The sequence below is a fragment of the Lampetra planeri genome, chromosome 33 (assembly GCF_965212315.1).
Source record: "Lampetra planeri chromosome 33, kcLamPlan1.2.h2, whole genome shotgun sequence".
NCBI classification, from domain to species: domain Eukaryota; kingdom Metazoa; phylum Chordata; class Hyperoartia; order Petromyzontiformes; family Petromyzontidae; genus Lampetra; species Lampetra planeri.
Window position 1 is genome coordinate 5,031,238 of NC_136139.1, and position 16,634 is coordinate 5,047,871.

The following is a 16,634-nucleotide window of genomic DNA, read 5'->3' on the forward strand; positions in this document are numbered from 1 at the left end:
CCACGGTTTGTGTCCCAGTGTTATTTATTTCCAGCGGTTATGGGGATAGGAAGTACCTTGCCAACTCATGAGGTCCAAGCTTATCTAATTTCGTCAAATTTGCAATCATTTTTTTTGTTTTACCATCTCTGGTTTTCTCATCATGAAGGGCCCCTTGTTTTAACCACTATGTACACAACCCCTCAACAAACCCTCAACCAAGTAAGTTGATCAATTTGTTATCAAGTCGACCTTGAACCATCTCACATAGTCTAATCACAGATGTCCCAGCCCGCTTTTGGCAGTGCATGGTTTAGAATGTTACTGTGCTCTCTTGTGCTCACTTGTATTGTTTCTGTGCAACCCTCCATTGAAATAGGGGCCACTTTGTTACGGGACGCTAGCCTGTGATGAATACTCTAAATAAACAGTATAGGGTTGTATTGTATGGTGCATACTGCTCCGTTCTCTATAAAGGTCATTCAGTCAACTTGTAAATAAATGAACACATTTACTGTATATTGGCAATGGCAATAAGGCATGGAATTCCCGAGTGCAATGCACAACCGATTTTTAACTAGAAGCATGTAAAATATCAGAATCTGCTTTGCTAGTCAAATTGACCCACTGATTAAGTAAATGTTCTCAATTTATATCCGTCTGCTTCATTTGGTAGATAAAAGCGACAGACAACTTGAAAATCCAGGCCTTTGGTGTATTTTAATTGTAATCGTGTATTTCGAGCAACTGGCATCTTGAGTGGCATATATTTTTAATTAACCAAGAAAGGTGATGGCCTTAAAAGGAAATAAGGTGTTTAACAGTTATATGGTTGCTGGCATGTTTTCGCAGGCAATCACTTATTCCAAATGAAAACCATTCCTTAAAATGTAAATGCGTCATGGCATGTCCAGTATCAGCTTGCCCCCACTTGGCCTCAAGGTGGGCTGGCGCATTCAGTGTTCAGGTATTTAGGAAGGTGGAAAATACTTGTCTTGGCTTAGTTTAAAATCTGCCCTGGAGCAGATAATGGTCTTCATTTCCATTGACTTTATAAAACATCATAAATCTAAATTGCGCTGCTGGTAGAGGGTTATTTAAGTTCAGATTACGACGACTGTCTTTTGAAGGTAGTCTCAAGCTTAATAAGATTGATCGACAAAACCGGTGCTTTTCTGAACAACAAGGCAAGCATGGGTATTAGATGCATTTGTGCAAACATTTACACTTCCGCAATAATGGTCCGTTAAAAATGGTAATATTTGTGAGTGGTTGACACCAGCTGCAACGATGAAAGTGATGGCCTGTTTTTACAGTACTGTATGTCTTTCGGTGTGAATGTTGTTTCAAAGCTAAACAATGTAGCCTGATGTTCAGCAGCATAAAGGATACTTTTTTCGTCTCCCCCCCCCCCATCCACTTTTTTAGGTTTGCTTTTGCCCAATCCTCTTGTTTAACACGTAGGCTTTCGCGACCAATATCCATAATAGAGGTTTTGTTGTTTTGGGTTAGATTGCGTAAATATATAGATGTATCGTTAAACCCGCCACCAACCGACACAGCCAACTAGTAAGGGTTGTCACGTAAACAGAACGCCAGTCACGAAAACGTCAAATCTAGAACAAGGCACAACATTTACAATCTGAGTACGACGTTTTGCCAGTAATTACAACTAGCTTCATAAGGAACAGGTGGACTTCTCCACAAATCACGCCCCTATAACCCAAAAAATCACGCCTCTATAACGCCTCACACCTCTATAACCCAAAAAAACTTATGAACAATCCTCGTGTTTTGCAAAATTTACCGGTCCAAATCGAGTGCTCGTTTACATATATGCTCGTGTAGTATTTAGCCGACATTGGTTATTTTGAATGCCTAAGTTTGACATCGTGCCTACCGCATCGACGAAGACTAACGTTGACAGGGTGAACCCTCATTCATCGCTCTGAATAAGGGTACACGAATGGGACGGTGATGGCAGAATGCAAAAGTCTGGAGGACAGGGAACCCATAAATATGATCCTGGCGTGAAGCCCAGAAGGATCTTAATTCTGGACTGCTTATGGCTGGGTTGCCATGGTTTGGTGGTGTGAACTCTAAAGAATGTGCTTTGTCTTTCAAGAACGCGAAGAATGCATGGTCGGCTGAAGGGGTGGCATTGACTATTAATGTTTACAGTACGTGAAGTTCTGAAGCCTGCACCTCACTCGATCTTATCATTACGATGGACAAAGCTTGCTATTGAACTACAGTACTGTTGTTTGCTTTGAAAATAGTGCATCACCGAGCCTCGCGTTCAACACCGAATTCGGTGATCGCGCGCCCTCTGGTGGCTTCGAGGAGAATTAAAACAAGGCAGTCGGGCGCGGCTACTTTGAAAGGCTTCTCGATATTTTTGTAATTTACAATGAGTTCAGTTTTTGCCGAATCGTATTCTAAACATGTCCTGGTATGGCTTGGCTAACTTCATTTCTATTTTTGGCGGCACGTCACATCTGCGGCCCTCTGCTTCGCCAACCCGAATTGATCATGAAATATTGCATTAAACAAATGCTGCAACAACAACAAAAATAATCCCAGAAGGTCGTGTGACCAATGGAATTTGTAAAAAAATAATGTGGAGGGACATAAATGGCAAGGAGATGTATCCAACAGAGGGCTGTACATGTCCACACGTGTGCGCATAATATTAACACATGCACAATATACACAGTACATGACTAACATGTCCAGGATTTATTTCACTTGCTCACGCCTCTGCGAGTGGAAGGACGTCCCAACTGGAGGGGTCCTCTGGAGGGTATTTTGCCTACTCTTACACACTGGCCAGACGTCTTGGAAGAGTTTGAGTGCACACGCTTTACCTCACCACACGCGACATGTGGATCGACTCTTTGCACTCAACTGTTGGGTGGACAGGCGGAGATTTTTCAATAAGAAACACGAACAGTGAGTGGTTCATGGATTGCAAGTCCAGTGTGCTAACCATTACACCACGGTCGCTTCCCACTTTAAGATACAATATACAGCAGAAAAAAGACATCCCCATATATAATTGGGCCATTGGGGATCGTGCCTGTTTGCAAGCACTATCCCAAGTCTGAATTTAGGTTATAGAAATCGCAATATATCTCAAAATCACGGGTTTTAAACCCCCTTTTTGCACATACGGATTTTTTTCAGCAAAATATCCGTGACAAAATTATTTCCCCATTTTTTATTTAAATGTATGATTAGCTTTGTAAATATGTGTCTAATATGGTTTAACCAAAATCGGTAACCTACAACTTAAATCGGTGTACAGAATGTGTGAGCCGTATAGGGCCAAATGATTTGGTGACGCTGCTGCTGTATTGACTGGTGCACAGTTAACAAAAGTCACCTATAACATCGCCTTAATAGAAAAAAATATATATTGGCGAAAATTTTACAAAGGACAAGTTCGCTCCACAGCCAAAACCAAGCCTGATCTTAGGGGGTGAATGATTTATGGCGATTACCCAAGCTGCGAACTGAAGGGGAACACAAAGTCAAGGCTTTCGCACTGACAATCTTTGAGCGTGGAACTTTGTGTAGCATGGCGAGGTCTGACACAACAATGTTTTAACATACTAAGCTCCTAAACACTTGGCCAAAAGAGCTCAAAAGCACCACATTTTCTGGAATGGAGCCTAAAAAAAGCTGCACGACATTTCATTAAATTTTTTTCATTAATCGCATTTCACGACGGCTTAAAAAAAAACACCCAAACTGTGTGCAAAAATTGCTCAATCTGGCGACCGTGCCGGCCTACAGGGTCAACCGTCTCAACAGCGAGACGGTTGCTTACATGGCCAAGACAAATGAGCGACTGTGGGCTTAGCAAACGTTGATACTGGAAGGGTTTAAACTTACGAGTGGAGGCTGTTGTCTTTTGGAGTCGAGGATGGGAGTCAATTTACAATCCTGTGCAGTACAGGGTTTCATGCAGAGCTGGGATATCCGATTATTTAGGTAATGGAATGCTCTACCGATTATCGATTCAAGTACTTGCCTGCAGTAAATGGACAGTTCCAAATTCGGCCCTTCGTGTGCCGTTGACCGGGAGGTGATGGGCGCGGTTTGGTGCGTCATGGGCATCATCAGCTGCGTCGCACTGGATATAGCGTGTCGGGGTTTCCCACCGAGAGGCGGGATGTGGTGGCGATAACACATTTTACGGAATCCCGAGCAATCCACTTCATTAAATATAGTTGATTTACATTTTAGTCGATAATTTGACACAATTGAATAATCACCCAAGCTGTTGTCTAGGGACTGTGCCAGCACTTAGGAGGAGTACAGGGTGGTTCAGATGTCTTGTGACCCCCCAATTAATTGACCCTAATATTTTTTTCCTTTGCTCTTTCAATTCTGTTTTCACAACCATTTGTATAGAAAAAATACGGTTTAGATAATTAAATGGGGGTCACAAGACATCTGGACCACCGTGTAGATTGCACATGGATTAAACAACTGATCCTTATGGCGGTACCCCGGGGAACCAAATAATACAAAATAGCCGAGGCAATTAAATGTTTTATTTCTGGAACACTTTTTTTCCCAGGGGTGTACTTAACTCCGCGACTGGGGTACCAATCAATTCGAAATCAGTGCCACTCCTCGATGTTGAAGCGCCAAACAGCATTTTAAAAAATACGTTATCGAAAAATTCTGCTTTGAATAGGGCACCGTGTACAGCTCATCGAGACGAGTCGATTGCCGCATCGCCGACCATCAACAGACTAAAATGACTGCATCACGGACATTATACGAGAGCCGGGTTGCGATGGTTCACCTGGGTAAGGTTCAAATGTACGCTCGATCCAAACCAGCAGGGCAGCGGAGTGAAATGTCCGGGGCAGGAGGGTCCTGAAACGACTTTCTGTCCTGGCTTGATCAAAATATAACATTGAGTATCTACATCATGGGACCTCCTTTGCCAGTACCAAATATGAGAATAGGTTTTCCCCTTTTTTATGGCAACAAAACAGGTGTTAAGATGTTTAAACACCAAACTTAAACCTTTTACAAGGAATCATGTCTGCATTAACCACAATACTTGTGGTCAGAATGCAAACAAAAACGTACTCTGATAATATATGCATTGTCTTTGAAACTGATTCCAATATTATTTTTTGAGAAACCGCATTAAACGTGTTAAAATGTCTCTGTTGGCGTTCCTCAAGAGATGCAAGGATTCAAAAGCAACGCCAAAACACGGTTAATTAACATTAAATGATTGCAAAGCGAATACATAATCATTTGAGTGACTTAATGAACACATCTAAATCATTATGGCGTTAAAACTTACAAATTAATATTGGAATGAAATTGATACAATCACATTATAGGATGACAATGTTATTGTTTTTTTAACAAAAACAACATAAATCAACAAATTCAATAAATTGATTGGGAAACAACGTACACTGTGAAATGAACAATTTGAAAATGAAACGATTGTTAATTTGACAAACAACGAATGACTAGTGATATGATATCAATCCTCTCTAATGGACTTATATTTGTTCTTGCACTAGATAAGACAATCGTTGTTGAAGATCAGAATATGAATATGTATTCTCACTAGAGGAATCCGATGAGATTTCAATATATTTTTCCACAGATGTCCACTAGGGGCGGGTAAGAACGTTACAACAACAAACACGATAGGAGCGCAAAGTACACGGAAAAATATATATTCTTGGTTCTTTCGGTGAATACTCTTAGGTTTTTTCGGTAAAGTCACGTAGGTAAAAGTAAATAAAAATATAATAGAAATAATAATAGAAATAAAATCATAAATCACGACGTTTCGGAGGCAACACAAGTCTCTGTCATCAGGTGGGACCGTCACAGCTGAATTTACTGTATTAAAACTTTAGGGGCCGTCCATAAATGACGTCACGCGATTTTGGACGATTTTTGACCACCCCGCCCATCGTCACACGACGTCACGAAAGGTCAAACCACCCTCAAATATGACGTCACAAAGAGCTCTGACCCCCCCCCCCTAAAAATAAAACATGCTTCAAATTGCTTTAAACTATTGTCATTGTAGTGCGTATTTAATGTGCCGCTGCACTCTGATGTTGTAGGAGAAAACATTTATTAAAAGTATATTTAATTAAGTAGAACGTGTTGTCTATATTTATTTAAAGTTGCGTATCTTGATGTAACGTCACATTTCTCAACCCCCCCCCCCCTCGTCACACATCGTCACAAATGTCTGACCCCCCCCCAGGTGCGTGACGTCATTTATGGACGGCCCCTTACCGAAAGAACCAAGAATATGAATTCACGAAAGTTTTAAGTCTAAATTTACACGGAAAAAGGTAAACAAATCACCCAACAAGAACATACAAATAAAACTAAACAAGCCCCATCGTTCCAGGCAAAGCCCACTGAGGTATTAACTTTTTTTTCAGATAGAGCCATTGGCCGAAACGTTGCCTAATACTGCGACTCGTTCAAGGCTATATACAACGTAGTGCTATTTACGAACCATATCGAGTTGATTGTGATGTATTCATCAACGTTTTTTTTTGGATTAGATCACGTAAGTATAATTGTGTCGTTAACCCGCCACCACCCGACACAGCCAACCAGTCAGGTTTGTTACGTAAACAAAATGTGCCAATTAGTTACTGCAAACCTGTCAACCTATACGGTTTACTCGTATTCATGTACATGGACATTGAGTTTTCAGGTCCATACGGCGTTCAGCCGTTTCAATACAGGCAACAAACAAAAAAGTGGAGGTGTTTGTTTCTCCCTTGTGATGGGACTTTGTAATAATAACGTTTTGATTTACAAGGGCACGGGGTGAACAATAAGGTCTGAATTTAATTTTGATTTAAAGCTTTCGTGACTGCAGGGATTCATGTTATTGGTTATTTCGGTAAAGTCACATAGAAGGGAAACAAAAATAAAATAAAAATATAATCTTTTTTATTGTATTGTTAAATAATAAAAAATAATATTTGTTTGTTTGTTTTATTATTGTATTGTTTCCTTCTACGTGACTTTACCGAAAGAACCAAGAATATAAGGTCTGAATTGGTCTGTCATAAGAATAAGGGGTTGTTGACAGGTATACAAGTCTGCAATAACCACACGTACTTGTGGTGAAAATGCAAACAAACGTGCTCTAATGGCATTGTCTTTGAAAATGATTGGCAGACACCAAAGACATCAACATTCTTTGGGGCCTGGTCTCACTGCCAGTGTAGATTGTTTTTTTTTAAACTTAGCTCTCATCCCAATTGGTCAAATTGTTCAAGCCTCTCGACCAATCACAGGGCCGCCTGTGTCAGTTTAAACTTGGCCCCTCCCCCTCTCGCAACGGTCGTCCTAGTCGATGCCGATGCGGGTGCGAGGAGGTTTAAAGCAAATTTTCCTCATAACTTTCGACGCTTTTAAAGCAGAAATTTGTTTTAATTCATAAACAAGTGCGAGTTTAGAGATGGGTGAGGATAATGTCAAGGTGTGCGTCCGCATACGACCCCTGATACAGAGGTTTGTAAATTGCATGCGTCAATTTGTGCGGCGTTTGCGATGTGAAGACGGCGTTAGTCGCTCTCTGCCTGTGGAGTTTCCGCCTGTTAATTGTAATTCTGTAACGAGAGAGTTCATGTTGCGTTCCTTGTTATTGAGGGTTGGCGATGGTAGTTAATAAGTTTTGTTCTGTTTCATGGTATCTCCCTCGCCTCCCATTAAAACTAAAAAAAAATGTTGATGCCGTTCCGTAACAACTGCCTGAGATGTTAATAACCCGAAGTGTACTTGGACGTGTTCCCCATATACAGACATGTAAAGTGTGTGTGTGTTTGTAACGAGCATGTTATGTACATGACTTATTTAGCTAATTTGTACATAGGGCCACACAAATGGGTCAGTCGCAACCCTCATCTTTCCACTTGTTCGCCTCTCACATCGGCAATTCCATCGGATCATCTCTCATTTCCCCGATCTCTTACGACGATAACCTGGCGCAACTTTATTTATTGATAATTGTTTTTTTACCCTTTTATCTGGCAACAAAACTGACACCTTTTTTACATGGAGTCATGTTTGCATTGACCACAATACCTGCGGTCGGAATGCAACAAAAAAAACACAACTCTGATAATGAATGCACTGTCCTTGTGGTCAATGCAAACATGACTCCTTGTAAAAAAAAGTGTCAGTTTTGTTGCCAGATAAAAGGGTTAAAAGACCAATTATCATATTTTGCTGCTGGCAAATGAGGTTCCAATGGTGACATTATTTATTATTGTGGTTCAGCAATTTTGTATTTTAAAACCAAGCATGGTACACAGCATGTTACACCGTTTTAAGGTAGAAAGCCTCCAATCCGCACGTAAAATAAAACAACTGATGCGATCAAAATGGTTTAACACCCACTAACTACTGCTATGTATTTTCGTGCGAAACGCCGATATAAAGTACATGAGGGGGGAATTAAAACAATTATGGCTCGGGGTATTTTGTAAGCACAGATTTGAAATGTCAAACGGAAGCACGCCCATGCCTGAAGACTCGTTATCAAGACGTGGGTTGGTTATTGTTAGTTTGACGTACCGTATATGATTTACGAATAAAATGGTATGCTGTTACTTTATTGAAAGACACAGTCTAGGAAATGTTACTTTTATCCATTTCCAGATCTTTATGGGTTAAACAAGTACTGTAATGCAATTTGGGAGCATGATGTATAAAAGCAAAGCTTGTTTTATATTCCACACGTGTCATCAATGTTGTTTAGGATTGCGAACTAAATTTCCATTCTACCTAGACGAGGTTATTTACTACCTATGTTTATACAATTTCCTTCCCTCCCTCCCCGTGTAACGTGAACGTAACGTGCTTGCTGCCATTATCAGCTGTTTTGGCCGGGTCACCGTTTCAAAAGGGGCATTTTGGCTTAATGGGCATTAACTGCAAATAAAACTGGCAGATATCCTAACTTTAACTTTATCACAGTGTGTGTTTACAGGGATGAGCTAAATTGCAAATGTTTTGAAGCTCAATGTTTAAGCCTTGGGATTATTGTTTAACTATTAAATGGAATTATTTCTAGCAAGGCCTTAATCGTTTTACATTTGTATTAGTCATATATTTTAACAATAAACATGGGATATTTTACAATTTTAAAGCCCAGAAACGTTTCTTGAAATGCAATGTTCTAAAAGTAATTTAAATCAAATGTACTGTGATAATGTTTTAATTGTGTACAATTTTAGTCACCGTTTAGTGTTCTTTCGGTAAAGTCACGTAGAAAGAAAATAAATTTAATAATAATAGAATACGACGTTTCGATTGCAACACAAGCAACCATCATCAGGTACGAATGATCATCATCAGGTACGAATGATCATCATCAGGTGTTAGCCACTCTCTGGGTTGTATTGCATTATATTTCTAAGTTTGCTATATTTGTTTTCTCATTCATTCGTACTTGATGATGGTTGTTTGTGTTGCAATCGAAACGTTGTATTCTATTCTTATTTAATTTATTTTCTTTCTACGTGACTTTACCGAAAGAACCAAAGAGTAATTCCTGCAGTCACGAAAGCTTCGAATCTAGTTTAATTTTATTTTGTATATTTTAGATTTTCACGTTTTTTTTACAATAATTTTTGATGGAGAGAAATGATAATGTGATGGCCTCATGAGCTTGTGTTGGTGATGTCTGTCCTTCAGGGAGACCAGTGGCAGCAGTGTCACGTACTGGAAGTCAGACAAACACTCCATGTCTCAGATTGACAACAACAAATCTTTCATATTTGGTAACTCTTTGTTCACACTGCACCACCACCTCGCATCACATGGGGATTCAAGCAATGGGTTTTACAAATGTGGCAAATTAAAATATATATTCACCATCGTAAAATATTATTGTTACAAAAGAGAAAAAAAGCCATTGGATGAATAGACATGTATTTGTTTAGATTTCCGCAACCTTCGGACAATTATTTGCACAGTACAATTGGTAGTTCTTGCAGCAATGTATTATGCAAGCCTGGAAAGAAGATTTAAGTAGGCCCTGCAAAAGTTGCAGGATTCAGATTGTACTCTGTCCTGTGTAATGTATGACCCATGGAATTAAGCAATTTGGCTTCTATAATACATTTTAATGAATGTATTGTGACCAAAATGTCAACTCGCTGGGCTGAGTCAATGCGTGTTCTATTTATATGCTCTTAGTAGGATTTGTATAACCACCATTTTTTTTTTCAGACCGTGTCTTTGGCCTCGATGAACAGACTTATGATGTGTTCGATGAAATTGCGAGGCCCATCATTAAAGCCGCTGTCAAAGGCTACAATGGTAAGGCCCATTGCATCTGAGAGATGGCCAAATTTGCAGAAAAGTGGTGTCTGCCAACACATGAACTTGTGCCTGTTTTGTAGGTGCGATGCACCTCTCTACTGTGCCACCGGAACCACGATGGGGCTGTGCTGAACCAGCGCCAGTGTTTTCCCAATGCAGAAACCGTGCTGTGCCCTTGACATCACGCGCTATGAATGAGTTGAGATGCATATAGATGACATTGTGATGCTGTGTCTTAATTGTTTTGGCTGACTTTAAACGCAATGAACATGTCATTAACCCATACCTGACCCTGCTTGACTGTGAGCCATGTCTTGTGATGTGAGTGTATCATGGCTCAACACGGCAAATTGTCGAAAACTACCCCATATCATGAGGGCCCTGTGCATGCTCGGCGTTGTTGTGCCTGTGGAAAAGACGCATTGGTTTGATCCTGTTGACTGATTACACATTTTTTTCGTGGAGTGAGAAGTTGCTGGACACACTTTAATTCTAACAAACTCGTTCCTCATGTAGGTACCATCTTCGCTTATGGACAAACGTCATCGGGGAAAACCTTCACAATGATGGGGTCTGAGAGCTACCCAGGCATCATCCCCTTGGCCATGAAAGAGGTTTTTGACGTCATTAAAAATGTAAGTTTGCCACCATTGTAAACTGCGATGAAGTTTTTTTTATTCCATTCGTACTGGTGTATTGTTAATGCCAATTCAGTGGAGAATGATGTTGCATTTTTCATTGAGGAATGATCATCGTTTGGATTGTAGTACACAAACTGTTTTATATCTTTGTATTTATCTTATTCGGCACCAAAGGGTTTTGTTTAAACTTAGAGAACTATGAGCATGTTGCATTTAATTCTTGATTTTTCTGTTTTAATGCATTATTACACTCACAATACATCAAATCGCGTGTTTAAAAATTGCTACATGTTGCATATGGTGGAGTGGTTCCCTGCGCTCAGTCTGATAATTCTATTCCTAGCCATAGGTTGCATCTTGCAAGTGATGTCAGGACTTGTCCTCACCCTTAACCCTTCACAAACCCACACTGACCAGTGGTCCAACATGATCAAATCATCCCCCAGGCCACACACAGTGTGGGGAAGCCCTCATCCAGCACTGGATTGACATGCTGTGAATTGTATCTTGCATGAATACTTTTCAGGTTAATGGAAACCATACGGCCAGTGTAGATCGTACAATAGCAAAAATGAATTCCCATATTGAAGCTTAACCTCATAAAGATGTGATTCATGTAATTGTTGTGTCTGTGTTCCGCTGAATATAATTCAAATATTTCAAGCAGGTTTTACAAAAACGGTCAATTCAGGATGAGTTGTTTGTTTGATCTTCCTGGGTCTTCTGCATGTTGCCATCTTTATTTTACAGCTGCCGGGCAGAGAGTTTCTCCTGCGCGTTTCTTACATGGAAATCTACAACGAGACCATCTGTGACCTGCTGTCCAAAGACAAAAAGAAGAAATCACTGGAAATTCACGAAGACGCCAACGTAATTCCGACATGCATCGTTTTATTTGAATGCCTCGTGGACATGCCGCTGTTTTTCTTGTCTGATAATGTGTGCCAGTGCCAGCGTGTGACGAGGTGTGCTCCACTCTGCCACAGAGGACGGTGTACGTTGCTGATCTGAGTGAGGAGGTGATCACCAGCATAAAGGACATTCTGGAGATTATGCGCATTGGCGAAAGTAAGGGATATCCCATCTACCCGTCTATTTAAGGAATGAAACGGGAGGATTTCTCCACAAGTCTGGCTATCGCTGATGAAGCTAGTTGTAATTACTGGCGAAACGTGGTAATCCGATTGTAAATGTTGTGGATTTGCTCTCCAACACACCGGTGTGCTGTACTCGTAACGAATTGGCATTTTTTGTTTACGTGACAAACCTGACTAATTGGCTGTGTCGTGTGGTGGCAGGTTTAACGACACAACTATTTACATGATCTAACCCAAAAAACCTGTATTATGGATGATATTCTAGATTTGAAGTTTTTGTGACTGCAAGGATCCATACTCTTTGATCCATCCTTTTTGGTTATTTTCTACCTACGTGACTTTACCGAAAGAACCAAAGAGTATGGATGATATCTTATTTGTGCCAATGTTGTCTTTTCAATTTGAACTCAACAGAAAACATCTTGGCTTAATTGTCATTGAGAGGAAAACAATCTAATAAAATGCTCCAGTGTTGTAGATAATTATACTGTACAGTATTACCTCGTTATTCATGAGCCTGCTATGCGCAATTCTGGCTGTCCGCGAATCGTATGTGGAACTCTACACGACTGCATCGAGAGAGAGAAAAAGTCGGATTACGTTATGAAAGAGAATGTAATGTGATAAAGTGATTAGATAAACAGATGAGAGCAAGACATTAGAGAACTTCTCGAAGCTTTAGAAGCATCTGTAGATATTACGTGTACAATATTCATAGGCCAATATTATTCCCGAAATTTGCTATTCTCGGGTATCTCCGGAATTTTTCCCTCACAAATAAGAAGGGATTACTGTATATTTTAGGCTGTCCAACACAAGGTAGGAACTTCACTAATGAAACAAAAATCCCATAAACTTATGGTGAAGCCGGTCGATATGGCACTCCATTGATATCACTGTTAAAACGCTTCTGTATTTTCTGCTACAAATTCATTCCAGTTACATCACTAGAGGCTGAGTAGCAAGGGCTGTGGGACCCAAGAGTTTTTCTCTTTGTTCGAAAAATATATCAGTCGAGTGCATCTTTACAACACAATAAATTTATTACAGATTCAATGCAGTGACATCACGAGAGCACACTCACGATGGAGCACCTTACTTGGTTATTTTAAAAGGCATTTGTGTTCTTTAAGAATTCCAAACTGGTGTCGTACATATCTCTGTACATAGCCTAGGTATAGTATATGTCTGCCACATGAGGCATTTTATTTTTGGAATGCATCTTTCTTTTGCACTAGTGATCGCTTGCTGTGTTCCCTCTGCCAGAGAACCGCCACTATGGAGAGACCAAGATGAACGATCACAGTAGCCGGTCCCATACGATCTTCCGAATGGTAAACTGCACTCGGGCAGGCAAATGTGGTTTGTGCCTGGCCAGCCAGAGCGTTAACCCAACGGGACATCACAAATGCCCTGTGTGCACTGGTTTGGCCACTGACGTACCTTTGCACTGACGTGATGTATGCAGATCATCGAGAGCCGGGAGAGGTCACAGAGGGAGTCGATGGATGGCGTCATCGCCGTGTCTCACTTGGTAAAGATTGCGGCAGTGTTGAAGCGATATGTCGTGTCGGTTGATCTTTATTGATTATGCCAAACTAATGTCTGGGATTATGTCGGTGCACCAGATGTACTGTTATTCACGTGTGAGCAATTCATTATTTGTCCTTAAAATAAGGAATTAACTCAAAGCCAGTAATAAAGATGAAAACAACGTTTGGTATATTTTTCTAAGTGACTTTAAAAATAGATTCAAAAGCACTATCTGATTTTTCAGTGAGAAATTACTTTATGCAATAACGTTTGTCTGTCTTAAATTTTTTCAAGAATTTGGTGGACTTGGCTGGCAGCGAGAGGACCAGGCAGACTGGGGCAGAAGGTAACATTACTGCACGTGGTGGTGCTGTGTTATTGGAAAAAAATAATTAGCATCATGAAACCAGTTAGTAAAATGTTTATAACAATGTCTGTTTGTGTTTGTAACTACACTATTTGTGTGTAACTCGTTTTAAATTTTCATAGGCTTGAGGTTAAAAGAGGGATGTAACATCAACAGAAGCCTCTTCATCCTGGGCCAGGTCATTAAGAAGCTGAGTGAAAACCCCTCTGGGTAGGTGTGGCTTCCAGCCCAGCATTGACACAAAGATTTAATAAATTGTGAAAATTGAATCTTTACCCGTCAAGTAAGAATCTGTTCTAATCCATGCACTACTTATAGTGACTCGTCACTCACCTTGCATGCCGTCTGACTTATGCCTCTCTTCCCTCGACAGGAGTGTGTACCTAAACTACCGTGACAGCAAACTTACAAGGATCCTGCAGAACTCATTGGGGGGGAACGCCAAAACGGTCATCCTGTGCACGGTCACACCAGCCGCCCTCGAGGAGACGCTCAGCACCCTAATGGTACGGAGCAGCCGCAAATCAGGGCTAAGAGGAAGTCTGTAAGGGAAATTGGAGGTGTTGGGGTATGGCCGGGTCGCTCTGATTCTGGCTCTTGTAGAGAAGCCTGTATATGGGGTTTTGTAGTGGCCACCCGAGCTAAAATGTAATGTTGTGCCAGTGGAGATTCACGGTTTAAAGCAGTGGTTTTCAACCCATGGGTCGTGCCCCCTGGGGGGTGGAACGTGAGCGCCATGTTGCGACAACCAACCACTAATATATAAAATGAAACCAGTGCCTTGTTATAACACCACCTTGACCAGAGGTGTGGACATGTGATTCCTCTGTGCATTATGGCCTAAGTAGCCTTAGTGGTGTTTCACATTGAAAGGATAAGATTCAATAACCTGGGCGTTTCAGAGCAGGTGAAGAGCATCTTCTTTGACCCTCCGTTACACTCTTGGATACTGCTGCCATCTAAGGAGTGGTCAATCCCTTTTATCCAGCTCTGGTATTATTGCTGATTTGCTGAATGTTATAATTGGTGGCCGACAGGATGGATTACAGAAACACTTTTTTTTACAAAGTTGCAAAACCTCGTTTATTTACTGCAGGACAGTTTAGGACCGTGATAGTTACACTGTAGAATCCTCATAAAGCTGGGAAATGTTAAGGTATTTGATCTGATCTGTGCTCTTCCATCTCCACTGTCCATGTTGTCTCTTACTTTTTGTGTGAACTTAACGGAGAATGTACTTGTGGTTGTGACAGTTTGCCAGCACGGCGAAGAACATGAAGAATTCTGCCCATGTGAACGAGGTGATTAATGATGAGGCCATGCTGAAATGCTGCAGGAGGGAGATCATGAATCTGAAGAAGGAACTGATGCAGGTGAGTGTGGTGTTGTTTGCGTCCAGACACCATCAAGGGGAATTTTAATGTTCCCTTGGTCAGCCATGATCTCTCCACTTTTGGGATGTGAGGCCTCTCCAAGCTCTCGCTATTGATCAGTCTTGTGATGTAATCATGCATCATACTTCTTTGCACCAGCACATCTCATTGCTTTGTCTCCTCTGCGGTGAATGTACTCTTGGGAGTGTTCTTTCTTTGGCTGCCACTTTGTCATTAGTTTTAGGGATTTGTATTACCGAAATCAACTTAGCTGGCAAAATGATGTATCACTGTTGAATTCTTCACAAAGTGCTATACGTGTTTATGCCCGTTCCAAGCGGAATCAAGATTGGTACCTGCTCTGAATATGCAACTGGTAGTGCAGGGCTGAGCAGCATTGGCAGCAATGGACTGACTTGCAAGGCCTCTGATGATGGTATGGCTAGCGATGGCGATTTCTAAACTGACGATTATGGGAGGGAAATGCAAGGTGGAGTGGAATACAACATTTAAGCACTGCTTGAGTTGCCAACAGCCCAGCTGGCACAACGGGCAGCACAAGTCTGGCACAGGGGACACTGGTCAATCGTGATACAGTGGCTTCTCATTCCAGAAGCACTACATGGGGGCAACACATTACAACTATGGGCCAAGAATGTCTGTTTGTGTGTCCCGCCCGTGACGTAATTCCACATGCCGCACTCCCCCCCCCGTCATAATATTCATGAGCGGATTTTTACACTCGCGCAGAAGGTAGAGCGGAAAAACTTTTTTTCCGCAAATTTGCTTTAAGTTTGACGTTTCTTTATTAAAAGTGAATCTAAAAATTATTCGACGCAGCAACAAAGTGGATTTGGTGTCTTTCTTTATTCAGCACTTGAGACAAAAGGTAAGTCTAATTTCAGCTTCTACATTATGGTAAAATAGACATTTCTCGGTGATTTTCCAGATATTGTATCGATTTCCAATTTATTTTAACCCCAGCGAATAAAGTATCAGAGCAGTGAATTTGAACAAATTGAAGATCAGTTATATACAGTGCTACAGTGACATGAAGTGAGGTGTTTTATGACATAGTTTTGTGCAAGATTCACTGCCATTAAATTTACACAAGATGGGCAAAGAAGCTTGTAATACATAATGGCTATGCTTGTTCTTGGGGTCCGTTAAATAGGATTTCAGAGGTTAATTGGCAATATTTTATTTACGGGAGCCGATTTTAAAATTACTGTATGGTGTGGTATTGACGGCCAATATCCACAAACAAGTTGTCACAGGCAACTCC

The 16,634-nt window shown here is 40.9% G+C and overlaps 1 protein-coding gene across 1 annotated transcript in view; it reads left to right on the forward strand.

Moving 5' to 3' along the window:
• The first annotated feature begins 7,322 nt into the window (after window positions 1-7,322).
• CENPE (centromere protein E) overlaps window positions 7,323-16,634 on the forward strand; it is a 38,084-nt gene continuing 28,772 nt past the window's right edge. The window contains exons 1-12 of the mRNA XM_078610349.1: window positions 7,323-7,521; window positions 9,709-9,794; window positions 10,246-10,335; window positions 10,855-10,973; window positions 11,730-11,849; window positions 11,966-12,047; window positions 13,343-13,410; window positions 13,545-13,610; window positions 13,904-13,955; window positions 14,099-14,186; window positions 14,350-14,482; window positions 15,230-15,349. Of these exons, the coding sequence (XP_078466475.1) occupies window positions 7,469-7,521; window positions 9,709-9,794; window positions 10,246-10,335; window positions 10,855-10,973; window positions 11,730-11,849; window positions 11,966-12,047; window positions 13,343-13,410; window positions 13,545-13,610; window positions 13,904-13,955; window positions 14,099-14,186; window positions 14,350-14,482; window positions 15,230-15,349 (1,077 nt within the window). The 5' untranslated portion in view covers window positions 7,323-7,468. The remainder of the gene's footprint in view (window positions 7,522-9,708; window positions 9,795-10,245; window positions 10,336-10,854; window positions 10,974-11,729; window positions 11,850-11,965; window positions 12,048-13,342; window positions 13,411-13,544; window positions 13,611-13,903; window positions 13,956-14,098; window positions 14,187-14,349; window positions 14,483-15,229; window positions 15,350-16,634) is intronic.